We start from the raw sequence: 27,203 nt of genomic DNA, 5'->3' as shown, positions 1-27,203 counted from the left end.
AGGACACTCCTGGAAAACGACATAAACTTTAATAAAAAGACGGATTCAATTACCGAGAGCCTCCCCTCTGTCTCAAGCTGCCCAGGCCTGCCGGTCTCCGCCACCATGGCAGGAAGGGCGGCCACCCTTGGCAGTCGGCTGACGGCGACAGACCCGTGCCTTGGGCACTTGACTCCAATGGTAAAAGGGACACGTCGCTGGGGTGACCGCTCCCAAGGTTCAGACATCCCTCAACAGTAAGCCCAGCTTCAGGTTTGACAAGTGGAAATGAGTATTTGGCCAGCCTTGGCTCTTCATCTTTTAGTCTTTACCAATCCCAAAAGAATCTTAGGGTGTTGAGGAATTCTTGGTGTCTTTGTTTTTCCTTTTTCAAACAGGATTCCTGACTGGGGTTTTCAAACTGGAACTTGGTGGCCGACTTTCATTTAGCAAAGATTGAAGGCCCAGTGCTCCTTTTGGAACCTCAGGAGGTTCTCCAGGAAAGGTTGAGTGCTGACTTCCTTCTTGCTTTTACCTGTGCTGGCTAACGTTAAGAATTGTACTAGAATGCTGCAGAACAGGTGCAGAGGCAGGGCAGAGGGTGAGATCCCTGGCCTTGGCTGTTCTGTGTTCAGACTTTACCATGGAAGGCAATGTGCTTTCAGTCTGCAGAAGATAGCCATGCTTTGGGGTTAAAGTGGATGGCACTGATACTGCCAGGGCTTGGTTTATGGCTTCTAGCCTTCTGCTGGCTTGGCCTTCTGCAGTGAAAACATGGACCCCTCCTGAGTTGGTACTCACAGAAAAGATTTTCCCACCTCTTTCTCAGCTGTAATCCAGTTACTACCACAGAGGAATGGTATCCCATGCTTTCCTCCAGCATCTTTACCACACTGTATTATACTTGGTACGTTTACTTGCCCACTTTCTTGTTACCTTTGTTGAGGGCTAGGACTGTAATTCTGCCATTATTATCATCAGAGTCTAATACATAGGAGAAGTTAAATAAATGGGTCCACCACCTCCCCGTTCCTGTACCACTGCATCGTTATAGTTTAGGAGCATCCCAGCTGTAATATCTGCTATTAGAAATTTACACAGGTCAAAGTGACCAAAGCTAGTTTTGTATACTTACGGCTAGTGACCCTGACTCTAGCGCTGGAAAAATAGTGCCTCCCAGCTTTCCTCATTGACAATGAACAGGGACCGATGGCTGCTGGATCTCCTATCCAGTTGAAGGTCCTGGGCTGCAGATGGCACCGGGAATGTTGTGGAATTGCAGCATTCGTGCTTGGCAGTGGCCCTAAGATCCTGGGGATCAATTCATGGGGCCGAAGTGGTTGCAGGAAATGAGGCTGGCCCTGCTCTGAGGTAGCCCCTCTTAGGAGCACCAATGGGACCAGACTCACAGATTGCACTTCTTGACTGCCCAGCCCGTCCTGGTGAAATCTAGGCTAGAGGAGAAGAGCAGCCCCTTACCACATTTCTTGTGAGGCTGGATGGAGTGTTGGAAGAAATAAGTAACTTAAAAAATCTCTTCTAGGCCGTAGCCACTATTTAACCAGTTACTCTTTTAGGGTTCAATAAAAACAGAGGGCCCAATAGATTTGTTACTAACCCAGCAACTGTTTTACTGGCCTGAGACTATTTACTTATTCCCTGTTAGAGGACACTGTCAGTGCTAGAGAGATTACACAGAAGCCACAGCATGATGGCAACCTTGTTATTTGTCAGTCATAACTTTTGGGCTACTATGAGATAAGAATATAGAGAGTAAGTCTCTTGTAATTGAGAAAGTTGGGGCCTGCACTTTGCTGGATGTCAATTCTGAAAATAAGGGAGATGGGGAATAGATGCAAAAAGAACCAACAGACCAGACCCTCTCCCAAGGCCCAGCCTATTCAACTTTCCCAAGCTCCATTGACAGATACCATCACATAAGCATCTTTTGGTGTGACACCACCATCTGCTGATATCACAACCTTTTTATCCCTTCTTTTGCCAAAGGCTTCATAAGGACCCTCACCTGATACTCATGAAGTTTTTTCTGGCCCCTGTGACTGGGGTGTAGCATGCGGGTCAGCTGCTCTACAATACCCAGGCTTCGAATGAGATTCTCCCTTTGTATCAGGGACTTCATCCGCTCTAGCTCCTCCTCTTCCACAATATCTTGAGGTTGCATAATATCCAGGTGTATTGATTTGGGCTGCAAGGTACATGAGAGATAAATGCAGGATCTCCAAGGACAAGTCACAAACCATCGGCAAGGATGGCTGTAGGACTCTAGCCCACTCTACCTCCATCCCTGCCCTGACCCTCCTGTAGAGTTCCCTTTGCTGTCCATTCTCTCACCTTCTGTTCCAAAAAGTCAGTTTCAATTTACTGATAAGGAACTCATCTCTCTTGTGCAAGGGGAGGAGAGGACAGCAGAGATTCCCTTTTCTAGTAGTCCCAACCCATTTTCCTGCAGAAAGATAAGAGTCACACAACCCTTGACACCTCTTTCTCCCGCTTCCGATTCCTGTAAGCCAAGAAGGTGAAAAGGCCCCGGGGCCCTGCCCTGGATCGGCTCTTCTCCCCAGCTGATTCACCCTGGTTCTGGTCCTTGTTTTCCTTTCGCCTCTTAGTGCCTGAATTCTCCTGCTGTTCCTGCTTCAGGCGGATCTCTTCTAGTTGCTGCCTGATAAAACATAAAAGCTTCAGATACTGGAGGAATTGTGTTGGGGAAAAGGAAATAGAGGGAAAACGGGATAAGCAGGAATCATGATCTGTTCTTGGGACAGGAATTAGGGAGGAACCTGCAGAATGAAGAGTCACTAAGAGGCTGACAGACTATATAGCTCTATTTCTCTTTCCTCAAGTGTCTGGCTTCCTCCCCCACTGCTGGGGAGTAATTCAGGTTCAAGATCTGCCCTCATCCATCTGCATAAAGGAGATGCAGGACAAAGTGGCAAAGTACCTGGCACACTCTTCTCTGGCTTTGGAGGCAGCAGTCTCCTGGAAGAGGGAGCCATTGTGCTTGAAGAAGGGTTCATACTTCCCTGTGTCAGGCCCAGGATAGATCCGCCGATAGCCCCCCAGGTGGGAATCCTCATATCGTTCCTGGTCCTGCATGGCTGCATGGGACGACTCGATCTGTTCTCGCCTGTGGAAACAGCTCAGCAGAGTCAGAGATTTGAGAAAGGAAGGCTGGGTAAGCCTTTGAGAAACTCCTGCTGGCCGCTTGGCCTCCCAAGCCCTTGACTGTGGGGAAGGCTGTCAAGGCCATCTCTGGTCAGCATGACCATGTGTGTAGGCAGAAGAATAGGCTTTGCTTCCAGAAATTTGATTTTTGTTCTAAGTTTAGAGGGGTTTACTTACAAACTGGCACTCCAAATTATCGGAGTCTAATTATGAGACTAATATAAGTTCACTACAGAAAACTTAGAAGAGCAAAAAAATTAAAACTCCCCATGATCTTACTATGAAATTAACATATTAGTAATTAGCACAGAGCAAGGACTCCAGGGCAGGACCTCCTGAGTTTGAATCCTGTCTTTGCTACTCCCTAGTTTGCCTTTCCTCCCTCACTTCCTTTTTTTCCTTCCTTCCTTCCAAATTGGGATCATATATCAATATTTTAAAATGAGTGCCAGACATAGTAGCACATGCCTGTAATCCCAGCTACTTGAGAGGCTGAGGCTGGAGGATCACAAGTTCAAGGCCAGACTGAGCAACTTAGTGAGACCCTGTCTCATAATAAAAAATAAAAGTGTCCGGGATGTAGCTCAGAGGTAAAGTAGTTGTCAGCCATTTTTCCCCATTGAACATGATTCACTCAGGTCCCCTGTTCAGTCTCATGGGAACACTCAGGGTGTTTAATTTATCCTTCACTCCCATTCATCACACAAACATTTGAGTACCTGTTATTCACCAGGCCCTATGGCTATCATGAGGAATCAAATACAAACTACCCCTCATATTGGAATACCAGTAGAGAAAAGCAATGTTACTACAGGAATATCCAAAGCCTACTCAAATTCAATTTTATGTATCATTAACATATACTTTTAATATCAGTAACCAATCACCATGTTTGTAACCCATTTTATACAGAAAACAACAATGGGTGATCAATACTGATTTAAACAATTCCCTATTAACAACTAAACTGTTTTCTGTGTTTCATTTTTAGAAAGTTCCTCAGGAACTGGTTTCTAGAGGAGCTGTGTTAAAAAAAACAAACCAGCAGTTGGGCATGGTGATGCATACCTATAATCCCAGCTATGTGGGAAGCTGAAACAGGGAAATAACAAGTTTAAGGCCAGCCTCAGGAATTTAGTGAGACCCTGTCTTAAAAAAATAAAAAGAGCTGGGAATATAGTTCAGTCCCTTAGGTTCAATCTCCAGTACTGAAGGAAAAAAAAAAAAAAGCACAGCAAAGTATACAATTAGGATATGAAGAGAAAACACACAGAATGGGAGAAAATCTTTATTAGCTACTCTTCCAACAGATGATTAGTATCTAGAGCATATAAAGAGCTCAAAAATCTTTACACCAAAAAATCAAATGACCCAATTAATAAATGGGCAAATAAACTAAACAGACACTCCTCAAAAGAAAAAATACAAATTAAAATAAATAATTTTTTAAAAAATTTTTTTAGTTATACATGGGCACAATATTTTTATTTTTTTTAACTTATTTTTATGTGGTGCTGAGGATCGAACCCAGGGTCTCACACGTGAGAAGCTAGTGCTCTACTGCTGAGCCACAACCCTAGCCCCAATAAATAAATTTTTTAAAGAAAATAAATAAATATTTATAATTTTCAAAAAAAGACAAAATACAAATGGCCAACAATACATGGAAAAAAGCTCAACATCATTAGCAATTAGGAAAATGCGAATCAAAACTACTGTGAGATTGTATCTCACACCAGTCAGAATGGCAGTCATCAATAATACAAATAATAGGGCTGGGAATATAGCTCAGTTGGTAGAGTGCTTACCTCGCATGCACAAGGCCCTGGGTTCAATCTCCAGCACCAAATATATATGTATATACCAAATATATATATATATATATATATGTATATATATATATGTATATACATATATATATTTGGTATATGTATATATATATATATATTTGTATATATATATATACAAATAATAAAAAAATACATATACAAATAAGAACTGGATGCCACGGCACATACCAGTAATCCCAGGGGCTAGGGAGGCTGAGGAAGGAGGATTGTAAGTTCAAAGCCAGCTTTAGCAACTTAGCAAGGCCCTAAGCAACTCGGTGAGACCCTGTCTCTAAATAAACTATAAAAAGGGCTAAGGATGTGGCTCAGTGATTAAGTGCCCCTGGGTTCAATCCATGGTACCAAAAAACAAAAGAATACAAATAATAATAAATGCTGGAAAGGATGTGGAGAAAAAGGAACACTTCTATACTGTTTGTGGGACTGTAAATTAGTATAATTACTATGGAAATCAGAATGGAGGCTCCTCAAAAGACTAGGCATGGAACCCTACTATACTACTTCTTGGTATTTACCTTTACTACAGTGATACATATGCATAACCATGTTTATAGTTCACAATAGCCAAACTATGGAACCAGACTAGGTGTTTATCAGTGGATAAATGGATAAAGAAAATATAGTATATATACACAATAGAGTTTCATTCAGCCATAAAGAAAAATGAAATTATGGCATTTGCAGGACACCGGATGGAACCAGAGACAATCATGTTAAGCAAAATAAGTCAAATTCAGAAGGTCCTATGTTTTCTCTCATGTGCATAAGCTAGAGGAAAAAAAGGAAAACAAAAGTGAGGGTGGATCTCCTAAACCAAAGGGAGATTAGGACAGGGATCAAGGGGTGGAAAGTAAAGAGGGAAGGGGGAAAGCTGGGAAGTGATTTTGGTCAAATTACATTATTATATTGTGTGCATGTACAAATATAAATATGTAACAACAAATCCCACATGCAAGTGCACATGCAAGGCACTGGGTTCGATCCTCAGCACCACATAAAAATAAATAAGTAAAATAAAGGTATTATGTCCAACTACAAATATATATATATGTATATATGTATAATTAGGGCTGTGGCTGTAGCTCAGTGGCAGAGCACTTGCCTAGTATGTGTGAGGCATTGGGTTTGATGCTTAGCACCACATAAAAGTAAATAAAATAAAGGCATTCTGTCCATTATAACTACAAAAAAATTTTAAAAATATACAATTATAATACACCAATAAAAAATGAGGATTAAAAAAACTATTAAAAATGAGGATAAAAAACTAATCAAACCACCTAAAGCACCTTATATGTTAATATGAAAATAGCTCTAAAATACATTGCTAAGTAGGGTGCCGAGTATGTATAAGTTATGCAACTGTCTGGGTAAACATACTTTGTTATAAATACATATATATTTGTGCTTTAAGTGCTTGTGAAAGTATGACACTACACTAGGAATGTTGACTGACTCCAGGGAGGAAAATTGGGTAGCTGGATGAGATGGGCAGGGGAAAAACTGTGAACTGTATCATTTGAATTTTGAATATATTGTCTATATTATGTGATGTATTATCTATACATATGTAATGTACTATCTATGCAAAAAAAATTTTTTTCACAGGGCTGGGGATCAAACCCAGGGTCTCATGCATGCTAGGCAAGTGTTATACAATGGAGCTATGTCCCCAGTCCCCCAAAATAATGTTGTTGTTTTTTTTTTTAATTTTTTTTAGTTGTAGATGGACACAATATCTTTATTTAATTATTTTTATGTGGTGCTGAGGATCAAACCCAGTGCTTCACTTGTGCAAGGAAAGTGCTCTACCACTGAGCCACAACCCTAGCCCCCCCAATTTTTTTTTAATATTTATTTTTTAGTTGTAGTTGGACACAAAACCTTTATTTTACTTATTTATTTTTATGTGGTGCCGAGGATTGAACCTACGGCCTTGCACATGCCAGGTGAGCACTACTTCTGAGCCATAACCCCAGCCCCAAAATGTTTTTCAATAGTTAATTCGCTCTTTGTGGCCTTCTTCTAGTGGACTTTCACTCTCAGGAAAGTATAAAAGCAAGACCAGTTACGCTAATAAACTCACATTAGATATTGAGGGAAACAGGTTCGGTAGTTGTGGCGAAGAACAGAGTGGGCTGAGATGACATACCTGGCTTCTCGTGGCTGTTGGTGGCTCTGCAAAAGCCTTTCCTTGACTCTCCGCTTGTCCTCCTCTAACACTTTTTTTTTGTCACAACCCCGGAGGTTAACAAGGGTCATGGCATCACAAAGAAGTGCATCCTTCACCTCTCGATCAAGGCGGGAGTCTGTAGTGAAGCTTGGAGAGTGATTTACCTGCCAGGAGAAGTAGTTATTGCCCCCTTCCTGTATCTACCACCTGAACAGATGGTGGTCTCTTGAAGACCTGAGTGAGGGTCTAGGAGAAACATCCCCTCCTATAACCGCAACCAAGTTGGCTGGAAGCTCTAGCTTTCAAGGCCATAGGACTCTGCATACTGATCCCTCCAATTCACAGGCATCTTGGGGAGAGTAAATCAAATAGCCTAAGTCTACAGATAAAGTGTCCTGAAAGTCAAGGTTTATACTGGGGATCCCAAACCTGGATTGCTGTGGTAGAAGCCAGAGATCACCAAAGTTTGACTCAGCCAGCCAAAAGGGTAGGGTAGATAGATGTCTTTTGCCTTCTGCTGGTTGCCACCTACCCTGAAGTTTCCCTATCATCTCCCCTTCTCTGTCCCCACCTGAGTGCCTCCTATCCCAGATGTCCTGTTCAGAGAAGCCTCTGAATCTTGCTTTTGCAAAGATGAGGAGAGAAACCTTACCTCCAGCAGCCAGGGCTTCAGCTTGTGGTCCAGCAAAACATCAAAACCAAGGATCTCAAAACAGGCACATGTACCACTACTCAGATATTGAGGAAAACAAGTTCGGTAGTTGTGGCGAAGAATAGAGTGGGCTGAGATGACAGTTTTGATGATGATGTCCTCGATGTTGCCCCACAGCTCTCGGGGGTTGTAGCTGTGTTCTCGCAGCCAGGCGTTGAGTGTTGACAGCTTCCTGTGAGGCCCAGTGCTCAGAGGAATACAGATTTCTATGCCACCAGGGCCTGGCTACAGGCAGCTGGTTCCCTGATGCTAACCCTAATTCCAGGCCTGGGCCCCTGTGTGTCAAAGAGCTGCTAGCAGCTCGGAACGGGGATTAGTTATTAGGGTGGGGCTTGGGGCTGATAGACTCAGGCACAGATCCAGGGTCTAGAAAGACAGTTTTTCCTTAGCAGTCAGCCTCCCAAAAGTCAGCTGGGTTTCATGGGCTCCTGAAATTGTAGGGCTAAAGGATAGAGGAAGGAGGAAAAAACAGAGTAGCAAGTACCTCTTACTGCCCACAGCATCATCCCGGACAAAATTCTCATTGTGTTTGTTGATAGCATAGTTAGTCAGGTGCATGCAGACATCTTCCTGTGAAGCAAGTAGCCCCATGGGCTCAGACTGCTTCCATGCGGCCCACCTCTCCAGTGTCTTATGGCCTTCTCTACCCCTCCCTAGTATTGCTGGTCTCCTGGCCCTTTGCAACAGGGGACTGTCCTTTTATAAGATTCTGGGGAAGAGGGTGGGGTGTGATGGGCACCTTTTCTCAGTCACCACCCACCAAGTGCTGTCCTCATAGCTTGGTGTCATGGCTTTCGCTGACTTCCTTCCTTTTTCTTGTGTGATAATGAAAAATCTCTACCTCGTTTCTCCCTAGAACATCAGCACTTATGCAATGGAAGAGAACGGGTGTCATTCTGCCCCCTCACCAGGTTGTTGTGGCTGGGCTCCACATATGGCATGGTGGCAAAGCGGGCCAGGCCCTCCTCATACATGAAGATCCGAAGAGGGTCACAGGATGTGATCAGGACGTAGATTCGCATATCAAACTTGAAGCCATCAATAAGGAAAGGCTAAGAGCACACAAACCCAGAAGGAATATAATTAACTTAAAAATTTTTTTTTGTAGTTGTAGATGGATAGCATGCCTTTATTTTTTTAAATATTTGTTTTAGTTGTAGGTGGACACAATAACCTTTATTTTTATGTGGTGCTGAGGATCGAACCCAGTACCTCCCATATGAGAGGAAAGCTCTCTGCCACTGAGCTATAGCCCCAGCCCTGTAATTAATTTTTGAAGTGCTTACTATGTGCCACACACTGTTGTAAGTGCTTCAAATACACAACTCATTTAATTTTCACAAAAATCATATAAAGTAGTTACTGTTACTCTTCCCATGAAACAATAGGAAATGGAGGCAAGAAGAAAAAAAAAAAGGTCATTCACCTACCTGAGGTCACATATCTAGGAAGTAGAAAAGATGAGATTCAAACCTAGGCAGGCTGACTAAACCATGGCTCCATACTGCCTCCAGGATAATGGGGACAGCAGAAAGGGTAGGAGCCCAAAACTGGCTTCCTCCCTGGCTTTGGAAGAGACAAGGAACCTCAGGGCCAGGGAGGAGCCTAATGGTACTGAGGTATCTTTCACCTTGGAGATGTACTGCTGGCAGATCATGTGCTCTCCTGGCTTGATCTCACGGGGGTTCCGGGTGATGAAGATGCCACGTCCCTGACAGCCACTGTCTGGCTTGCAGATATAAGTGCGGGTTTTTCGCTGCCGACCATAGGACTGGAAGTCCCCATAGCTATGTGCAGAGAGGAGCAGGTCAAAAGGTTTCTGCAAATCATGGCTGACCTAGGGGCCTGTGGCTATATTCTTGCTATCTAGGCTATCTAATCCACACTCTTCCTGGAACACTGTTCTCAGACTCACTTTTCTTTGATCAGCTGAAACTTTCTTGGTCCACTTTCATCCCCCTGAGACATACCAGACCAGAGTCTGGAGGGGACAAAGGAGGGCAACCCATTCCTGCCCCTAGGATCTCAGCCTGGGAAGCTAGATTCACTTACTCTGCAGGGAGGCACCAGGTACGGGGGAAGATGTTGTACTCGGTAGGATAGAGTTTCTGCATGCGGTTGAGATTCCGAGCCAGCAGATCTTTGCGGCAGATTTCTGTCATGCCGGGAAAGTGATTGATTTTCTGAAACAGAGCCAGTTAGTTATATTGTCTCCTAGAGTAAATGACAGCTCCTGGGGCGTGGGCATCCCAAAAAATCATGGAAGAGGATGGGGAAGAAGGGAGGAGTCACAGTGGAGGTGAGCACTGTCCTTACTACCCCAAAGGTAGAAACAGGAAGATTCCCTAAGGCAGGTGAGAAACCCTCCCAAGGCTTCTACACCCAATGTGCACATCCTTCATTCAAAAATAAAGGACAAGGGGCTGGAGTTGTGGCTCAGTGGTAGAGCACTTGCCTAGCATGTGCAGGGCCCTGGGTTCGATCCTCAGCACCACATATAAAGAAAATAAAGGTATCGTGTCCAATATAACTAAAAAATAAATATTAAAAAAAAAAAGGACAGAGGCTGGCCCAGTGGCCCATGCCTATAATCCCAGCAGCTTGGGAGGTGGAGGCCCAAGGATCATGAATTCAAAGCCAGCCTCAACAATTTAGCAAGGTGCTAAGCAACTTAGTGAGACCCTGTCTCTAATAAAATACAAAATAAGGCTGGGGATGTGGCTCAGTGGTTAAGTGACACTGAGTTCAATCCCTGGTACCCGCTACCATCCCATTCAAAAAAAGGAGGAGGACAAGAGAGAAGAATGTGTACTAGGCCAGACCTCTGGGCCTTCTAGCCATCTTCTAATATCCCTCAGACCACCACCAGTACTTGTCTTATAAAGTAACAATGTATGGCAGTACAAAGAAATCATAAAAAACATTCTCTAAAAGATAGGAAATAGAAAAGGAAACTGAAGACCAGCTGAAGGAAATGCACTCCATGACACCTAGAGATGACATGGTGCCTGCTAGGAAACCTCTGGCTGCTCTGTCCTTCATGACTTTCTCAGTCACTAGCTGTATAAACTTAGTATTTCTGAGCTTCAGCTTCCTTTTTTAACAAAAGGATACCTGCTGCTCAGGATTTTTTTTTTTTTTTTTTTTTTGTGTGTGTGTGTGTGTGTGTGATGTTAGGGATTGAACCCAGGGCCTTCTGCATGTGAGGCAAGCCTTCTATCAACTGAGATATATCCCAGCCATCAGGATTTTGTTTTTAAGGATTTTTTTCCCTGGTACTGGGGATTGAACTCAGGGATGCTCTACCACTGAGCTACATCCCCAGCCCTTTTATTTTTATTTTGGGATAGGGTTTCACTAAGTTTCCCAGGCTGTCCTTCAATTTGTAATCCTCCTGCTTCAGTCACCCCTGCCACCCAATTGCTGGGATTATAGGTTTGCTCCATCACAACCAACATTATTAAGGATTTAATAATAAAAAAAACAACATAAAAGCACTTAACATGGTATCTGTTAGATGCATAGTAAGTCCTCAATAACAGCTGTTATTATTGCCATCCTTATCTGACAATAGCTTTCTGCATTTCTTTTCAAAGCTTCTTGAATACTTGTAGAACTTGCTGTCTATCTTGATACAGGTTATAGTTTCTTCAATCCCTTACTGGCTTCCCCTCAAAATAAGCCTATACACACCCAACTCCCTTTTTTATTGTGTCCTAAGGATCTAACCCAGCTCCTCAAGCCTGCTAGACAAGTACTCTACAAGTGAGCTGCACCCCCATCGCCTTTTTAAAAATTTAAGACAAGGTCTTGCTAAGTTGCCCGGGCTGTCCTCGAACTTGAAAACCTATCACTCAGCTTCCCGTGGAGCCCCACCAGACCCTTTTTAATTACAGTCATGCATTGTATAAGGGCATTTTACTCAATAACTACATATAAGGTTCTATAAGATTATGTCATCTGGTGATATCATATCCATCCATTTCGTAAAATACATTTACAAAACTCAAACAATGATGAAATCACCTACCAATGCATTCCTCAGAAATGTATCTCTGTCATTAAGTGACACATGACTTATTTTATTGATATTCACCACAAGGAATCTGTTAGAGGGTAATAAAAATACCTTGAGGCAGGTATATTTTTTGTGTATGTGAGATACTGAAGATTGAACACAGGGCCTTGCATGTACTAGTGTTTGATCACTAAGCTACATCCCTAGCCTGGCAGGAACATTCTTCTTAGGGACCTGGTCCATCTTCCCTGATTTTCTTGCTGCCAGGCAGGACCCCAAACTGACACGCTGTCTTCTCTTCCTCCCCCCACTTCTTTGTACTTGGGAATTGAAACCAGAGGTGCTTTACCACTGAGCCACATCTCTAGTCCTTATTGTTTTTATTTTGAGAGAGGGTCTCATTAAATTGCGTAGGTCATTGCTAAGTTGCTGAGGCTAGCTTTGAACTTGTGATCCTCCTGCCCCAGCCTCCCAAATCGCTGGGATTACAGGCATGCACCACCACACTGATGGGTTCTAAGATGCTGAGATGGCCCTGTTGTTAGCTCTGAGGCTACCTCTCAGTCCTGCCTTGGAGCAGGCAGGCTAGACATAGATGTCACCAGGCAGAGCAAATAATGGGCAATTATCTACCCACCGGAAACTTCCTTCAGATAACAGAAGCTCCAGAGAGCCAAGAGGAGAATATTTCCATTGGAACAGAAGATCCTTAGTATAGCCATTCCTGTCTAAACAGGGTACAGCCAAAAAAGAATGGCAGCCTCATGCCTGGACAGGGGTTAGGAATAGTCATTCTGAATCTTAGCTCAGGAGTTGGTACCTGAAACCTCTTCATGTCCATGACTCGTTCCAGTGAGACGGAGCAATCTGTCCAATACACAGTCCATTCTTTGTCCTCCCCCACTTCTTTCAGGCCACACATTTGGGCTGCCCGCCGCACTGCAGAGATAGGGGGGGTCAGTGTTGCCAGCCTAAGCACCAGCAACAAGCCCTGGAACTCTAGATGGGTCAGGAAAGGAACAGATCTGACCAGAGGCCAGGTTGAAGAGGGAGGTGACTCTTACTTCAGTTCTGCATCTTAGTTATCAGGTGGCAATTCCAAGTTCATGAGGCTGTCAGGCCCTTCCAAAATATGCAGCAGAGAAAATGAGCGCCTGGCCTTATGATTCTGCCAGTCCTATCTCTCAATCAGGATTGTTTCTGCAGAGCTGACCATAGGTAGGGACCACACTGGTGCCTAACACTCTGGGTGGCCTCTTGCACAGATGGCAGTGGGAAAAAGAGGGGAAGAAGGAAAACACTGACCTAATTGGGGATTTTTTTTTTTTTAAGTAGGGGTTTGGGTTTTTTTTTGTTGTTGTTGTTGTTATTGTTGTTTGTTTGTTTTGTTTTTTAGGTGTTAGGGATCGAACCCAGGACCTCACACATGCTAGGCACGTGCTGAACTACATCCCTAGCCACCCACCCAAACTGTTTTAAGCTTGTCTCATCTTTGCACAAATCTGGGGAGGGTAGGGCAATGGTGACTCTCATGTATTTTATTTCTAGCAGTACTGGGGATTGAACACGGTAGTGCTCTATCACTGAGCTATACGCCCCCTAGCCTTTTAAAAATCTTTTTAAAATTTTGAGATAGGATCTCACCAAATGCTGAGGCTGGATTCAAACTTATTTCCCTGCCTCAGCCTCCCAAGTCTCTAGGATTACAGGCATGAGCCACCATACCCAGAACTTTTTTCGTTGTTTTTGTTAGTTAACTGAAGATATTGTCCCTACCATTGAGACTAGTTAGAATAGCAATATCTCAACTGCCAGTAGCTGAGCCAGGGGAACCTCATGAGCCTCAACATGGGCTCTAGGACAGCCTGGCAAGATCCAACGCTGGAAGCTTGATTGGAGCTCCTTCTCCCTAGTAAGAATGACAGCCCTCTTGTGTAAAAGGGTGTGAGTCGGGCGCTTACCACTTTCATACTTGCAGTTGGTCAGGTTGATGGCCAAGGGTCTGGAATGGAGGAATAGCAGAAATCAGGCAGAGTGGAAGGGAAAGACAGACCCTGGGCTGCCAGGCTCTCAGATGCAGAGATATCCAACAAACACAATTCATTTTTTCTAGAAGCCACTTAAAGGAAAGACAAGGGTGATAAAAACATGCTGAAATTCTGCCAGGCATGGTGAGCATGCCTGTAATCCCAGGGACTCTGGAGGCTGAGACAGGAGGATCACAGTCTGAGGCTAGCCTCAGCAACTTAATGAGGCCCTAAGCAATTTAGCAAAACCTAGTCTCAAAATAAAAAGGACTGACTGGGATATAGCTCAGTGGTAAAGACCCCTGGGTTCAATCCCCAGCATGGAAAAAAATATACTGAAATTCCAAAATGAACTAGCCCAAATGTTTCTGATTTTTGTTTCTGTTGTACCAAAAGATAAATCATGCTCCAGCCTTTCCTCTTCCAAAGACTGAAGGGAAGAGCTTAGGTCCCAGTCTCCCAAATGCTGAAGGGAGGTCAGGGGGTGACTCTGGAGCCAGGCAGGTGAGGAGGTCCAGGGAAGGTTACCTGCGTTTCCGCCTTCTCTTTCTCCTCCCAACTTCTAAGTCATCTGTGTCAGTTGGGGCTATGATTTTCTTTGGAATTTTCTTGGCTATAATGGCTAAGGGATCCCCATTCTCAAATGCCTTATAGTCTGCCTTTGAGAGTGCCTGCTGTGAAGAGTTAGAAGGGGTGGTATCTTCCTCTTTAACACACTCCTCCTCAGATTCCTCTTCCTCAACAGAGTCTTCCTCAGATTCACTGGTCTTACAGGTACTAGGTTCCATTCTCTTAGATTCTAAGGGGAAGAGGGTAGGAATTAAGGCCCAGGATGGCTTGCAGGGATCCACCCAAAGGCCCTTCGTGGTGTTGTAAGAAAATGTTGCAGCTCCTTCGGAACAGAACAATCCCACTGAATAACAGGATGTTTCCAAGTTGGGGTGAGGGTGTGTGGGATGCCAGGAGATATGGATTCTCTGACTACCACCCAAGATCACACTGGATCATACAACACACTGTGGTGCGTGCAGTAATGAGCAGAGATGGTAAGAACCATAACCATGGCTCTTTTGTTCCTGAATGGAATGAGGGATGGCTGGGTGAACTGGGGAGATAATTTGCTTTGTAATACAACTGAAGATCAAATGTACAATAGGTCGGCCCTTTCTCTGCCTCAGGATTCAGATTCTCCATGTAAACACACTGGGGCCAGGCAACCCTTGGGCTCTGACCACAGAAGGGGAGCCTACGGCGGACACTGCCCACCCGAGGTTCCGAGAAGAGCTGAGGGACTGCTGAGGCTGCCCCTAGCGGCCTGGGGTAGAACCCAGCTGCTCGCTCATGGCCGCCCTTCGCCCGTTTCGGCTCTTCCTGGGCGTTGCTGGTGTCGGGGACCGCCTATTAGTTCCACAGGACCGTCTGTCCGGGCTGTCGCGAAAGGGAGCCCGCTCCCCCTGGGGGTTAACTGCTGACTCCGAGATCCAGGCGGCGGCAGCGCCTTTTTTAGCTAGCCGACGGCAGCCGCCGCCGCCGTCGCCATGGATACGAGGGCGGTTCCCATTGCACAAGCGTTCCGGGGGCGGGTCCTTCCGCGGACCACACCCACCCGGGAGCCGGCTGAGGCCATCTTGGCCGGGGCTACGTTTGCTTACAGATGGAAGCGGAAGAGGGGCGGGTCGCGGCCCAGGAGGACCCGCCCCGCGCGTGCGTCATGGGACTTGTAGTTCTCCTGATTTGGCACAACTTCGCACCTCCCCACTCCCATCTTTTCTTGAACGCACAAATGAAGTCTGCGTTGGGGACGAATAGCTGCTCTCTTTTCTTCGGTTTTTCCGAAATCATGCAGTGAACAGTCTTTGCCCTCTAGGAAAGCTCTGATTAAGACACATATCTTCCAGCGCTTTCAGCCTGATGGTCTAAGACAGCTCCATTAAGGAATAACGGAACCCCTTCATGACATTGTTCTGTCACCGTGGCCTCTTTTCCCCGACACCCTCCCACTTTGACTTCTGCTAGCCATCTCCACAAAACTTAGCCCAACTTGTCACTCAGATTATCCTGTGGGCTAAATTCAGAAGACACTTTAAAATTTTCCATCCTTTAGGAGGACAGGACTTCTGTTTTTCTGTTTGTTTTTGTATCACTTTTGGTGCTGTGGATGGAACCCCGGACCTTGCATATGCTAGGCCAGTACTCTACCACTGAGCTATACCCCAGCTCTAAGTGGACATTTTTAAAATTCATAGATTTCTTGCTCTTTCTTCAACATGATTTTATATATATATATATATATATATATATATATATATATATATATATATATAATCTCCCCAGCACCACATTAAAAAACTTAACAAAATAAAGGTATTGTGACCATCTACAACTAAAAAATATTTTTTTTAAAAGTCAAGAGGTGGGGCTTGACTTTATATAAGATCTCCTTGAAATACTCTGGAGTCCCTTGTTTCTAGTTTTTCTCATTTTGTCAACAAATATTCAGTGTTACAAGCACTGTCCTAGGATCTGGTCCATCTTCATTTGTTGCCTGAATCACTGTTTCAGCAAACTCTTCATTGAATTCTTTGACTATTCTTCATTTATCCTCCTTGTTACAGAGCACCGCCTACTGCAGAGCTGAGACACTACAACAGTCCTCTATTAGCAGTTCTTGTGATCAGAAAGATTTCAGACGTGTCACTCAGTGTAGCAGACATGAGTTCACAGGAAAAGGGAACACTCTCAAGCGTGAGAGGGGGTCCTCTCAGAGGGATGGTGCCCCTCTCTTGCCCTCCTGGGGGGGGTCTCAGGGAGTTTTCTGGAGGGTCCCACCCCAGGTCCACCTCTTGACTTTCTTTTTTTAATATTTTTTAAAATATTTTTTTTATTTATTTGTTAATTTATATGTGGTGCTAAGAATCGAACCCAGTGCCTCACACATCTAGGCAAGCACTCTACCAGTGAGCCACAACCCCAGCCCAACACCTCTTGATTTTTTTTTTTTTTTTTTTTTTTGGTACCGGGGATTGAACCAGGGGTGCTTTTTTAAATTTTTATTTAGAGACAGGGTCTCACTGAGTTGCTTAGTGCCTCACTGAGTTGCTGAGGCTGACTTTGAACTTGCAATCCTCCTGCCTTAGCCTTCCAAGCCACTGGGATTACAGACGTGTGCCACTGCGCCTGACACCTCTTGACATTTGACTGACAGCACAATCACATCAAACTTCCAAGTCCCAACTGTGTATAGTAAAGATCCAGGGCATTTGCCCATGTTGACTGGTTCTAACTAGAACTTGTTCTTATGGGTTTTAGAGTTAGGGGGAATTGTCCTTATCTTCCTGAATTCTGGGATCTGGCCTATATAAGTCACAGAAGTCCCCCGACTTCAGGGTTAACTTCTGTTACCCTGCATTTCTTCTTCAGATAATAGGTTGTTTGCTGAGGTGTAACATATCCTGACTTAAGCCAGGTAAATTGCTTTTTAAAAGAAAGCATGTGGGGGTCATCACAGTGGACCTAGTTTATAGAATTAGCCCCCTAACCTTATATTCCCACCACTTTACATCTGCAGCTTGAGTATTTTTCCTAAAATGCAAATCTGTTACTACACCATTTGGTACTCTTCAAGGTTTCCCATTAGATCAAATCCATAGGCCCTTAGCATTTGAGGTCCTGAATCAAGAGGCAAAAAGGTGGAGAGGCCCTGTTTGGATCAGCAGTTCCTATCATGGCTCTGAGTACAAAGAGCCTATATATTCCATATTCTGGCTGAGACAAAGCTTCAGATAAAATTCCCTTCTTTTTAAAAAAAATTTTTTTAATTGTAGATGTACCTTTATTTTATTTATTTTTATGTGATGCCAGGGATCAAAGCCAGTGTCTCACGCATGCTAGGCAAGTGCTCTACTACTGAGCCATATCCCTGGCCCACCTTCTTAAAGATTCCTAAAGCAACAACAACAAAACTTTATAAACAATTCCTAAAGCATATAAACAGCTGAGAAACACTATCATAAAGAAAACCTATTTGACTTTACCCTGCCCCGCTTTATAGAAAAACTCATTTGGGTCAGGGAAGTCCCAGGGACAAACTGGAGAAATCCAGATATTTGGCTCATCACCTTGGACACAAAATCTACTTAGCTGTAATATCATCTCATGCATTCCCTTTGGGGAGCAAGCAAGGAAAAGCAAGCATATTGAGCTTGTATATGCAAAAGCTCTCAGAAAAACGTTAAAATTACTGCCATTTGCCAAAAACATGAGGGTAGTCAAAAATTTGAGAGAATGTAAAAATGCTTAATTGTTTTTCTTATAACATAGGTTATGGGTGCATAGTCTGCTTTATCTCAATGAGACTGTAACTTCTTTTGTGATATAAAATTTCCAATTAAAATTCTATGATAGGGCTGGGGATGTGGCTCAAGCGGTAGCCCACTCGCCTGGCATGAGTGCGGTCTGGGTTCACTCCTCAGCACCACAAATAAACAAAGATATTGTTTGCCGAAAAACTAAAAAATAAACATTAAAAAATTCTCTCTCTCTCTCTTTAAAAAATAATAATAATAAAAAATTCTACGATAAAGCTTTCTACAGGCCTGGGCATAGGGAGCCAAGTACCTATGGGCCTAAGCCACAGCCAAAGCTGTGCCCACACAATAGAAGGCAGAGGAGCCCAAACCTCTGCTGGGAGAACTCTTCCAGCTAGCGGGTGGCACCTTATTCTGAAGGCCCCCCTGACTCCTACACTGTGAGTAGGAACTCCCATTCATTCAGGAGGTTTGGGGTAAGAGTAGTGGCAGTGGACTGGGCATGGTTGTGCACATCTGAAATCCCAGTGGCTGGGGCTGAGGCAGGAGGATTGCAGGCCAGCCTCAGCAATTTAGTGAGATCCTGACTCAAAAAATAAAAAGGGCTGAGGATGGAGCTCAAAGGTAAAGCACCCTTGGATTCAATCCCCACAAAATAAATAAGTGGCAGTGATCATCCCTATTGAAAACTAAACTCAGGATTTTTTTCTTTTCTTTCTTCCTTTTTGGGGTTACTTTTGCTATACAAGAATCAAGGAAGCACAAGGAAAAATGGCTTTTTATATATAACTCTAACAACTATACCCTTTAAAAAATTTTTTGTATGTATACATATGTTTTAGTTGTTGATGGACCTTTTATTTATTTATTTATTTATTTATTTATTTATTTATTTATTTATATGTAGTGCTGAGAATTGAACCCAGTGTCTCACACATGTCAGGCAAGTGCTCTACCACTGAGCTCCAACCCCAGCCCTATAATAGTACCTTTTGACTGGTTCTTCTGGAATCAGTGTGGAGATCACTGGAGTAACAGAACAAGACAAAGCATTCATTTTTCAAAAATTTCCACAGCTGGGCATGGTGGTACACGCCTGTAATCCCAGCTACTTGGGAGGCTAAGGCAGAAGGATCACAAGTTTGAGGTCAGCCTGGACAGTATACTGAGATCCTGTCTCAAAATAAAATTTTAAAAGCGCTGGGGATATAGCTTAGCTATAGGGTAGAATACTTGCCTAGCATGTACAAGGCCCTGGGTTCAATCACCAGTAGCACAAACAAATAAAATCTTACACTGACTCAGATACAGATAGAGAAGTAAAGACTTAGCTCTGGATTTTTCAAGAAGCCTACATCATGTGGAGCTTGTGAAATGCCAGAGAAAGACTCCAGAAGGCCATAAAATTTTAAGGGCAGCATTACACTTTATGACTTTATGGGCATTGCTGACTGAAGAGAGAATCACAAATGCACATTGTCCCAGATCAGATTCTGGCATCTGACTGCCTGAGCTGCAGTTCAAATCCCATGTGTTATCTGGCTGACCTTGGATAAGTGATAATCTGTCAACTTCCCTTTCTTCATTTGTTAAATGGAAATAGTAAGAGGACCTGCATCTTTAATGTTATGAGTACACCCTGTTTTCACAAGAGATATTGTGAAAGACCATTCAACTCTATGTTGGGGACTGGAGGAAAATTCAAGATGAATTTTTAGGGAGATGAAGAAGTAGGGCATCTTGATGGAGCAGCAGGAACAAATTCAAGAGAAGGATGAAGAAATAAAAATAAGTGATGGAATAGAAAAAGGAAGGAAGGAAGGGAGGGAGGGAGGGAAAGAAAAGAAAATAAATGGTAGAGAGAATCACAAATGCACATTGTCCCAGCTCAGATTCTGGCATCTGACTGCCTGAGCTGCAGTCAGGTATGGTGGCATTCATCTGTAATCCCAGCTATTTGGGAGGCTGAGGCAGGAAAATCACTTGAGCCCAACAGTTCAGGAATTTGAGGACAGCCTGAATAACATAGGGAGAGCCAGTCTCAAAACAAAAAACATACAGCAACAACAACAAAACAGTGGGCAAAGGAGGAACAAACAGAGAAGGTGAGAAAAGGAAGAAAGGTGAGAAACAGCAGATATAACCAGGAGAGCATGCTGATTCAATTTATTCCAAGGTTTCTCTCCTTCACCAAGACCAGTCATCAGTTCTTTCTTTATTCTTCCCCTTAGGCTGAGAGAAATAGGAAAGCAATCATAAAAATAAATGACCAGATGACTAGACAATGAAGGACTATGAATGGAAAGGGATTCAGTCAGTTAGCAAATAAATACCTCCAGAAGGATCACAGCTCTTCCTGGGCCATCAAGGCTACCAGTGCTTCCTGTATCTCATCTGCTTGTGCTGGGGGCAGCAGACAGTCCTGAATGAGGGCCAGGGCAGCCTCCTCTGTCAGGCTGCTGAAGTCCTGGTATGTTTTGACAGGGAGGTGGCCAGCCAGTTCACAGAGGGCAACATTGAAAGCCTCACCTTCCTTTATTCCAAAGTTGGACTTCCGGGCCCACAGAATTACTCGGACCCCTGTGAGCATTGTGGATGCTGATGCCTTTCCAGGTGGAGCTCCCCGAGTTACAAACAAGTTATGTGCAATTTCGTGGTCAGTGAGGTAGTCAGTGGCTCGACATACCCTGCTAATCAAGGCTTCTAAGTCAGGCCCTGGCCCACTAGTGTAAAAGAGGAAACCAGGAGCTGGGACAGCCTGGAGCAAATACAAATGGCCCCCTGGGTCTAGAGCCTCACTTGGTGCCCCCTCCACAGGCAATCTGTGGGCCAGGTAGTAGCCGTGCAGGTGGAGGTGGTTCACTGAGGCCAATCCCCCCAGGCTGTTGAAGCCAACCCTGAAGCCTGGGTGAGAGCTCAGCAACACAGTCTCAAGCCCTGCCCGCAGCACACCTGGTAGCAGGCGCTGGGGTAGCCCCCGCGTAGGCTCAGGAACCAGCAGCACATGGCCCCACTCCAGGGGACTGACATTGATTATCACCAGGATGTCCTCTTGCTGGACAGCACTACAGTCATTGGGCTTCCGGTGCAGACGGAAGAGAACTTCTCCTGGCCGGATCTTGTTGAAGTTAAACTGTTCAGGGTCAAATGCCTGCCTTACACTCTTGATGTTCTGAGGACGTCTCCTCTGTACACCTCGTTCCACATTTAGCTGAGCCACAAAACCCACAGCACCAGGGAGGGTTTGAGTTTGCAACTCTCCTAGGCGGTATCGAAAGAGCCCTAGCTCCACCCTCTGCCTCCAGGCAGAACAAAGGGCAGAGTCAAATCTCGATGGTGTGTCCAGGGTGCTGGGTGCATTCCTTGGCCACTGAATGCCTTCCACTATAAGTTCCTTCTGCCCATAGACAAAGTCAGGGATGCCTTTCTCTTCCCAGTCCTCATTGTTTGGAGGTAGCAAATATGAAGTTTCCTTTGAATAATGCAAAAGAGCCATGGAACTACCTGAAACAATCCTAAGAGATGAAAAATACATGAGAGTAGTCCATTTTCAGAGATTTTTATTTTCAAATAATCTTGACTTTTTGTTTAGATTATAGTTAAAAACAATATATAATCCATGCCTTTGGTAAAATACCTAGAAAACATAGAAATTGCTCATATTTCCATCACTTGCAGATGAGCATGTTTTTACTAAATCAAAAATGTATAGACTATTTTTTGTTGACAGTTTTATATACAAACATCCATACATATTTATATATACATACATACATACACACACATGTATTCTCTGTATATGTATACACAGAGTAGAGGAATGGGAGAAAAAAAGATAAAAGACTTATTCTATGATGTTGACAAAGATGTGGAGAAACTGGAAGCCTCCCTTGTACACTGTTGGTGGAGAGTGAAGTAATACAGCCATTGGAGGAAAAAGTATAGCAGTTCCCCAAACAATTTATTTTATTTTATTTATTTTGATACTGGGGGTTAAAATCAGGGGCACTTTACCACTGAGCTGTATCCTCGCCTCTTTTCAAATTTTATTTTATTTTATTTTTTTATTTTTGTGGTGCTGGGCATTGAACCCATAGCCTTGTGTATGTGAGACAAGCACTCTACCAACTAAGCTATATCCCCAGTCCTCAATTTTATGTTGAGACAGGGTCTTGCCAAGTTGCCAAGGTCAACCTCAAACTTTTGGTCTTCCTGCCTCAGCCTCTCAAGTCATTGGGGTTGTAGGTGTGTTCCATCAAGCCTGGCAATATAATATATTGTTTGTATTTTATATATATTTTTTGTGTGTATGGTGCTACAGATTGAACCCAGGGCCTGGCATTTGCTAGCCAAGTGTTCTACCATTAAACTACATCCCAAGCAATTAAAAAATTTTAGCAGGGCATAGTGATGCATGTCCTTAATCCTAGCAGGTTGGGAGACTTGAGGCAGGAAAATCAGCAACTTAATGAGACCCAGTTTCAATAAAAAAGAGCTGGAATTGGTGGAGCACCCCTAAGTTCAATCCTCAGTATTAAAAAAAAAAACTTTTTGTAGAGAGATTAAGATAACATAAAATTTATGTTATGCATCTGTTAGCACAATTAAAAACTTTAAAAAAAAAAGTGTCTCAAAATGAATTTAAGAAATTCAATTATTTCCTATTTACCCGAGCTATATCAAAGACAGTATTCATTCATTCATTCATTCATTCATTCAGGATAAAGACCTACATAATGTTCACTCCTGATATTCTGGGGATACCTATTCTGTATGCTTTTCAATTCATCTCGACCACTCTCCCCACTGCCACTCTACTCCTTACTCTTCCTAAGTTTGTTCTTGCTCAGGGTGTCAGTACTTTCCGTTCCTTTAATGCAAAATAACACATCCTTTTCCCAAAGTTTCTTCACATGGCTGGCTCCTTTGGGTCTCGGATCATAAATCACTGTGTTGGTGAAATCTGTATGGCCATCCTATTGAAGGTCCCAAAGAAAACAAGAAGAAAGGAATAATCTTACAAGTAGGAAAAAAAATGTCTTGTTGGGCTGGGGCTATAGCTCAGTTGGTAGATTGCTTGTCTTGCATGCACAAGGCTCTGGATTCGATTCCCAGCACCAAAAAAGAAAAAAAAAAAAAGTCTTGTTAAACATGAAAAAAGGGGGCTGGGGTTGTGGCTCAGAGGTGAAGTGCTTGCCTAGCATGCATGAGACACTGGGTTCAATCCTCAGCACCATATAAAAATAAAATAAAGGCACTGTGTCCACCTATAACTAAAAAATAAATATTAAAAAAAAAACTGAAAAAAGTAGAACAAATCCATAAATCCAAGAGTTGATACTCTTGACAAAATCATAACCAATATGCCTGTAATCCCAATTACTTGGGAGGATGAGGCAGGAGGATGGCAAGTCTGGGCAAACACTGTCTCAAATAAAATTAAAAAGGGGTAGGAACGGAGCTTAGCGGGAGACAACTTGCCTGGCATCATGTGCAAGGCCCTGGGTTTAATCTCCAATCACACACACATACAAATTTAACCTTTGAGAATCAAACCAAGAAATAAAATTATAATCAGAATGAGAAGATGGTTTTTATTTTGTTTTGTTTTAATGGTGGTGCTAAGGATGAACCCCAGGGACTCATGAATGTTTGGCAAGTGCTCTACAACTGAGCTATCCTCCAGTTCTTGATAAACTCCTTTTAATGTATATCAGAGCCAGGAGCAATGGCTCATTCCTATAATCTCCATGACTTGGGAGGCTGAGGCAGGATTGCAAGTTCAAAGTCATTCTTGGCAACTTAGTGAGACCCTACCTCAAAATAAAAAAATAAAACAGGCTGGGGATATAGTTTATCGGTTGAGTGCCCTTGGATTTGATCCCCAGCACAACACACACACACACACACACACACACACACAGTGGGCATTAGGAACTCAATTTTATCAATGATTAGGCAAACAAAAACAAAAACAAAAAAGGACAATATGCTAACCAGATACCACATGATTCAGAATAACTACTTAATACTATGACAAATGTGCCAAATGGCACAATATCTGCCAGGAAGCAAAGTGACCATCAGAAGGTTATTCAGAAAGGAAGATTCAGAACCAAATGAGGCAGCTGGGAGATCTAGATGACAGCTGGTCATCATGTCACAAGGTCAATTGCCACATCTTCATGTAAATCTCTGATCACCATGCAGTCAAGATACCCCTGGCTGGTTAGCTTTTCCTGGTCTGTCTTACATAGGAGCCACAGTGACAGATTCTTGCTTGTCTATTGTTTCTGTTTAGTTTTTTAAATTATTTTCTGTGGGAGGCCAATCTTATGGGTGACTGAGTTACACTCCCCAGCTGGGTGCTGAAATGGGTGTCACAGAAATGGGTGTGTCTTGCTACAGCCCCATGGGTGAAGCTATGCTCACCTGTTCCTTTGTAATATAACCCCTTGCCCTGTTTAGGATAGAATCTTCCATGGAAATGCCTTGTGTGTGTCCCCTCCTCTTACTGTGCCCTTGGGTGTGGCCTACCCAGGTGTCAGTCAACCTGCTGACAGTGGACATCATGAAGATAGACTCAGCCCCCTGAAACCTGACCCCTTGCCTCAGTGTGTGTGTGTGTGTGTGTGTGTGTGCTCTCTCTCTCTCTCTCCTTCTGGGGACCCTTAAGGTCAGAGGAGCCGTCACAGCAACCCCAAAGATAAAGGTATTTGTGTCTCTTGTGTGGTTATTTCGTGCAGCCCAGTTAGCCCAGTTTAACTAGAGTGACCCCTGAGCCTTTTAGTCTTGAGAACAGAAACCCGGCAATTTTTTATTTGTCAATGGACCTTTATTTTACTTATTTATATGAGGTGCTGTGAATCAAACCCACTGCCTCACACATGCTAGGCAAGTGCTCTACCACTGAACTACAATCCCAGCCCTTATCTATTGTTTTAATACAGAAGATCAACTCTATGTTGGATAGAAAGGGCCTACTCTCAAGAGAAAAATAATCAGGTTGGGATGAGGCTACACTCCAATCACTTTGACTGGTTTTGGTGTTTCCATAGCTCTGTAGTTTCCACTGCATGGAGTGTAACATTTCCACAAATGTGGTACTCATCCATTGATTTAGTGAATCTTTCTTAACAAAATCACTCTCAAATGATCCCCTTATTATGAAGTGCTGGGAAAACTAGAGTCACTCATTAAACACTGAACAACTGCCACACATCAGGTCCTAGCTGTGCTTATGGGGCTTGCATTCTACAAAGGGAAACAGACACTTATGCAATCATCACTCAAACCTACATTGCAAACAAGATATATGTGCACTGTCACGGAAGAAGCATTAGAACCTCTCTAAGTGTAGAGTCCTTATCTAATCTAGAGAGTCAGGAAAGACTTCCCTGAAGATAAAATGAAGAGGAACAAAAGCCAAGAGTGGTGGCACTTGCCTATAATCCCAGCAGCTCAGTAGGCTGAGGCACAATGATCGGGAGTTCCAAGCCAGTCTCAGCAACTCAGCAAGACCCTGTCTGTAAATAAAATATAAAAAAGGGTTGGGGATGTGGCTCAGTGGTAAAGTGCCCCTGGGTTCAGTCCCCAGTACCAAAAAAAAAAAAAAAAAAAAGGAACAAAAGCCACAGTAGCTGAAATACAGGAGGAGAGGGCCAAAAGAAAAGAGGAAGTCTGGGTTCCAGAAGATCAGGCTTTGGATTTTTAAACATTTAACTTTTTTCCCCCCTGGATTGGGGTTTGCTGGGGATTGAACCCAGGGACGCTTTACCACTGAGCTACAATCCCAGTCCTCTTTTAATTTTGAGACAAGGTCTCACTAAGTTGCTGAGTATCTTGCTAAATTGCTGAGGCTGGTCTCCAACTTTCTATCCGCCTGCCTCAGCCTTCCCAGTCTCTGGGATTACAAGGCATATGCTCTCTTGCCCGGCTCCATTTAATGGTTTTAAACTGAGAATGACATACTCAGGTCTAGACTCTACAAAGATCAGGAGGAATAATGAGTTGGGAGAATCAAAAATTAATCCTACCTCCACCTCCTCCTCCCAGCAACTTGGAATCCTCACCTTCTAGAGTACTATAGGTTAATTTATTCAAGCACGCATCCGATATATATTTATTGAAAATCTATGTGCCAAGCAATGACCTGGGAGTTGAGAGAGGACAAGATCAAGAGCTCGGTTTTTACATCTGGGAGCATGTAATCTGGCGCTGGGGTGGAGTTCAAGGAAGCACCTCAGCTGGAATAATACAGTAGGGTGGGAGCCTCGGAGGGGGTCAACCTACATGTCCTAAATGTCTAAATGTCCGAGCCAGAAGAGTCACTGAAACCCTCTGGACGTGAATTTTCATGTCTGTAAAATGGGAGCCTACCTGGTCCAGCTGTTTCAAAATGGAAGATAACTGTGCACAGTGCTTGACATCCAGTGGCTTCTCAGTAAACAGGCTTAACAGGCAGCAAGGTTGTGGTTACTTCTGGAAGAAGGGGCTCTTTGTACCGAGTGTTGTAACAGTCGCCCGCTGACAGACTGGAAAAGTGCTCTCAGGGCAGATGGGGAGCCGACCGCTTCCAGTCACCCGGCGAGTCCCGAGGTTTCCCGGATACTCCGGCTGCAGGGATTTCCTAGATGTTCCTTACGGGTCCCGCCCAGGGCTGTAGCCGCCAGCACCTATTGCAGGTGGGGCTGCAACACCACGAGACTTTCCCTGCAGCCGCTACCACGGGGAAAGCGGGTCAGGAAGCCTTCAGCGCAGGCGCAGTCTGCACTACGCGCGCGGCCGCACCGCCCACCAGGGGGCGGGGCCGCGGGGCCTGGGCCCTGCCCCGGAGCGTCCGGCCCCGCCCCGGGCCCCGCCTCCGGCGCGCCTAGTACTGCGGAGGCCGGCAGCTGGCGGGCGGAGCAGCTCTGGGAGGCCTGGGCGTGGCGAGGAGCGGGTGCCGGGGTTGG

General features: G+C 44.0%; 2 protein-coding genes across 5 annotated transcripts; both read right to left on the bottom strand.

Annotated features, from left to right (window-relative positions):
* Positions 1 to 12: 12 nt before the first annotated feature.
* On the bottom strand, positions 13 to 16,133 carry Ttll13 (tubulin tyrosine ligase like 13). The gene is made up of 14 exons (XM_046437577.2): positions 14,471 to 16,133; positions 13,877 to 13,917; positions 12,736 to 12,854; positions 9,950 to 10,080; positions 9,528 to 9,684; positions 8,806 to 8,949; positions 8,382 to 8,467; positions 7,838 to 8,069; positions 7,165 to 7,349; positions 2,939 to 3,124; positions 2,479 to 2,659; positions 2,006 to 2,185; positions 1,115 to 1,433; positions 13 to 740 (listed from the first exon to the last, which is right to left on the bottom strand). Exons 1-14 carry the CDS (start codon positions 14,728 to 14,730, stop codon positions 511 to 513), a joined length of 2,451 nt encoding a protein of 816 aa, XP_046293533.2. The 5' UTR covers positions 14,731 to 16,133; the 3' UTR covers positions 13 to 510.
* On the bottom strand, positions 9,950 to 26,998 carry Gdpgp1 (GDP-D-glucose phosphorylase 1). 4 transcript variants are annotated; one of them, XR_006850278.2, is made up of 4 exons: positions 26,629 to 26,998; positions 20,583 to 21,764; positions 13,877 to 13,917; positions 12,762 to 12,854 (listed from the first exon to the last, which is right to left on the bottom strand). XR_006850278.2 is itself a non-coding variant. In XM_046437658.2 (3 exons), exon 2 carries the CDS (start codon positions 21,743 to 21,745, stop codon positions 20,594 to 20,596), a length of 1,152 nt encoding a protein of 383 aa, XP_046293614.1. In that variant the 5' UTR covers positions 21,746 to 21,764; positions 26,629 to 26,998; the 3' UTR covers positions 9,950 to 10,080; positions 20,583 to 20,593. The 4 variants fall into 4 exon arrangements, 3 of the variants coding, with proteins under 3 accessions (XP_046293614.1, XP_046293622.1, XP_046293629.1); XM_046437658.2 differs by lacking the exons at positions 12,762 to 12,854; positions 13,877 to 13,917 and adding an exon at positions 9,950 to 10,080; XM_046437666.2 differs by lacking the exon at positions 13,877 to 13,917 and having other exon boundaries at positions 12,736 to 12,854.
* Positions 26,999 to 27,203: the final 205 nt, after the last annotated feature.

The sequence above is a fragment of the Marmota monax genome, unplaced genomic scaffold (assembly GCF_021218885.2).
Source record: "Marmota monax isolate L192 unplaced genomic scaffold, Marmota_monax_Labrador192_F-V1.1 WCK01_AAM20220418_F8-fsc00005, whole genome shotgun sequence".
NCBI classification, from domain to species: Eukaryota; Metazoa; Chordata; class Mammalia; order Rodentia; family Sciuridae; genus Marmota; species Marmota monax.
Note: the sequence above shows the minus strand (reverse complement) of the source record. Positions and strands in the feature narration are given on the sequence as shown.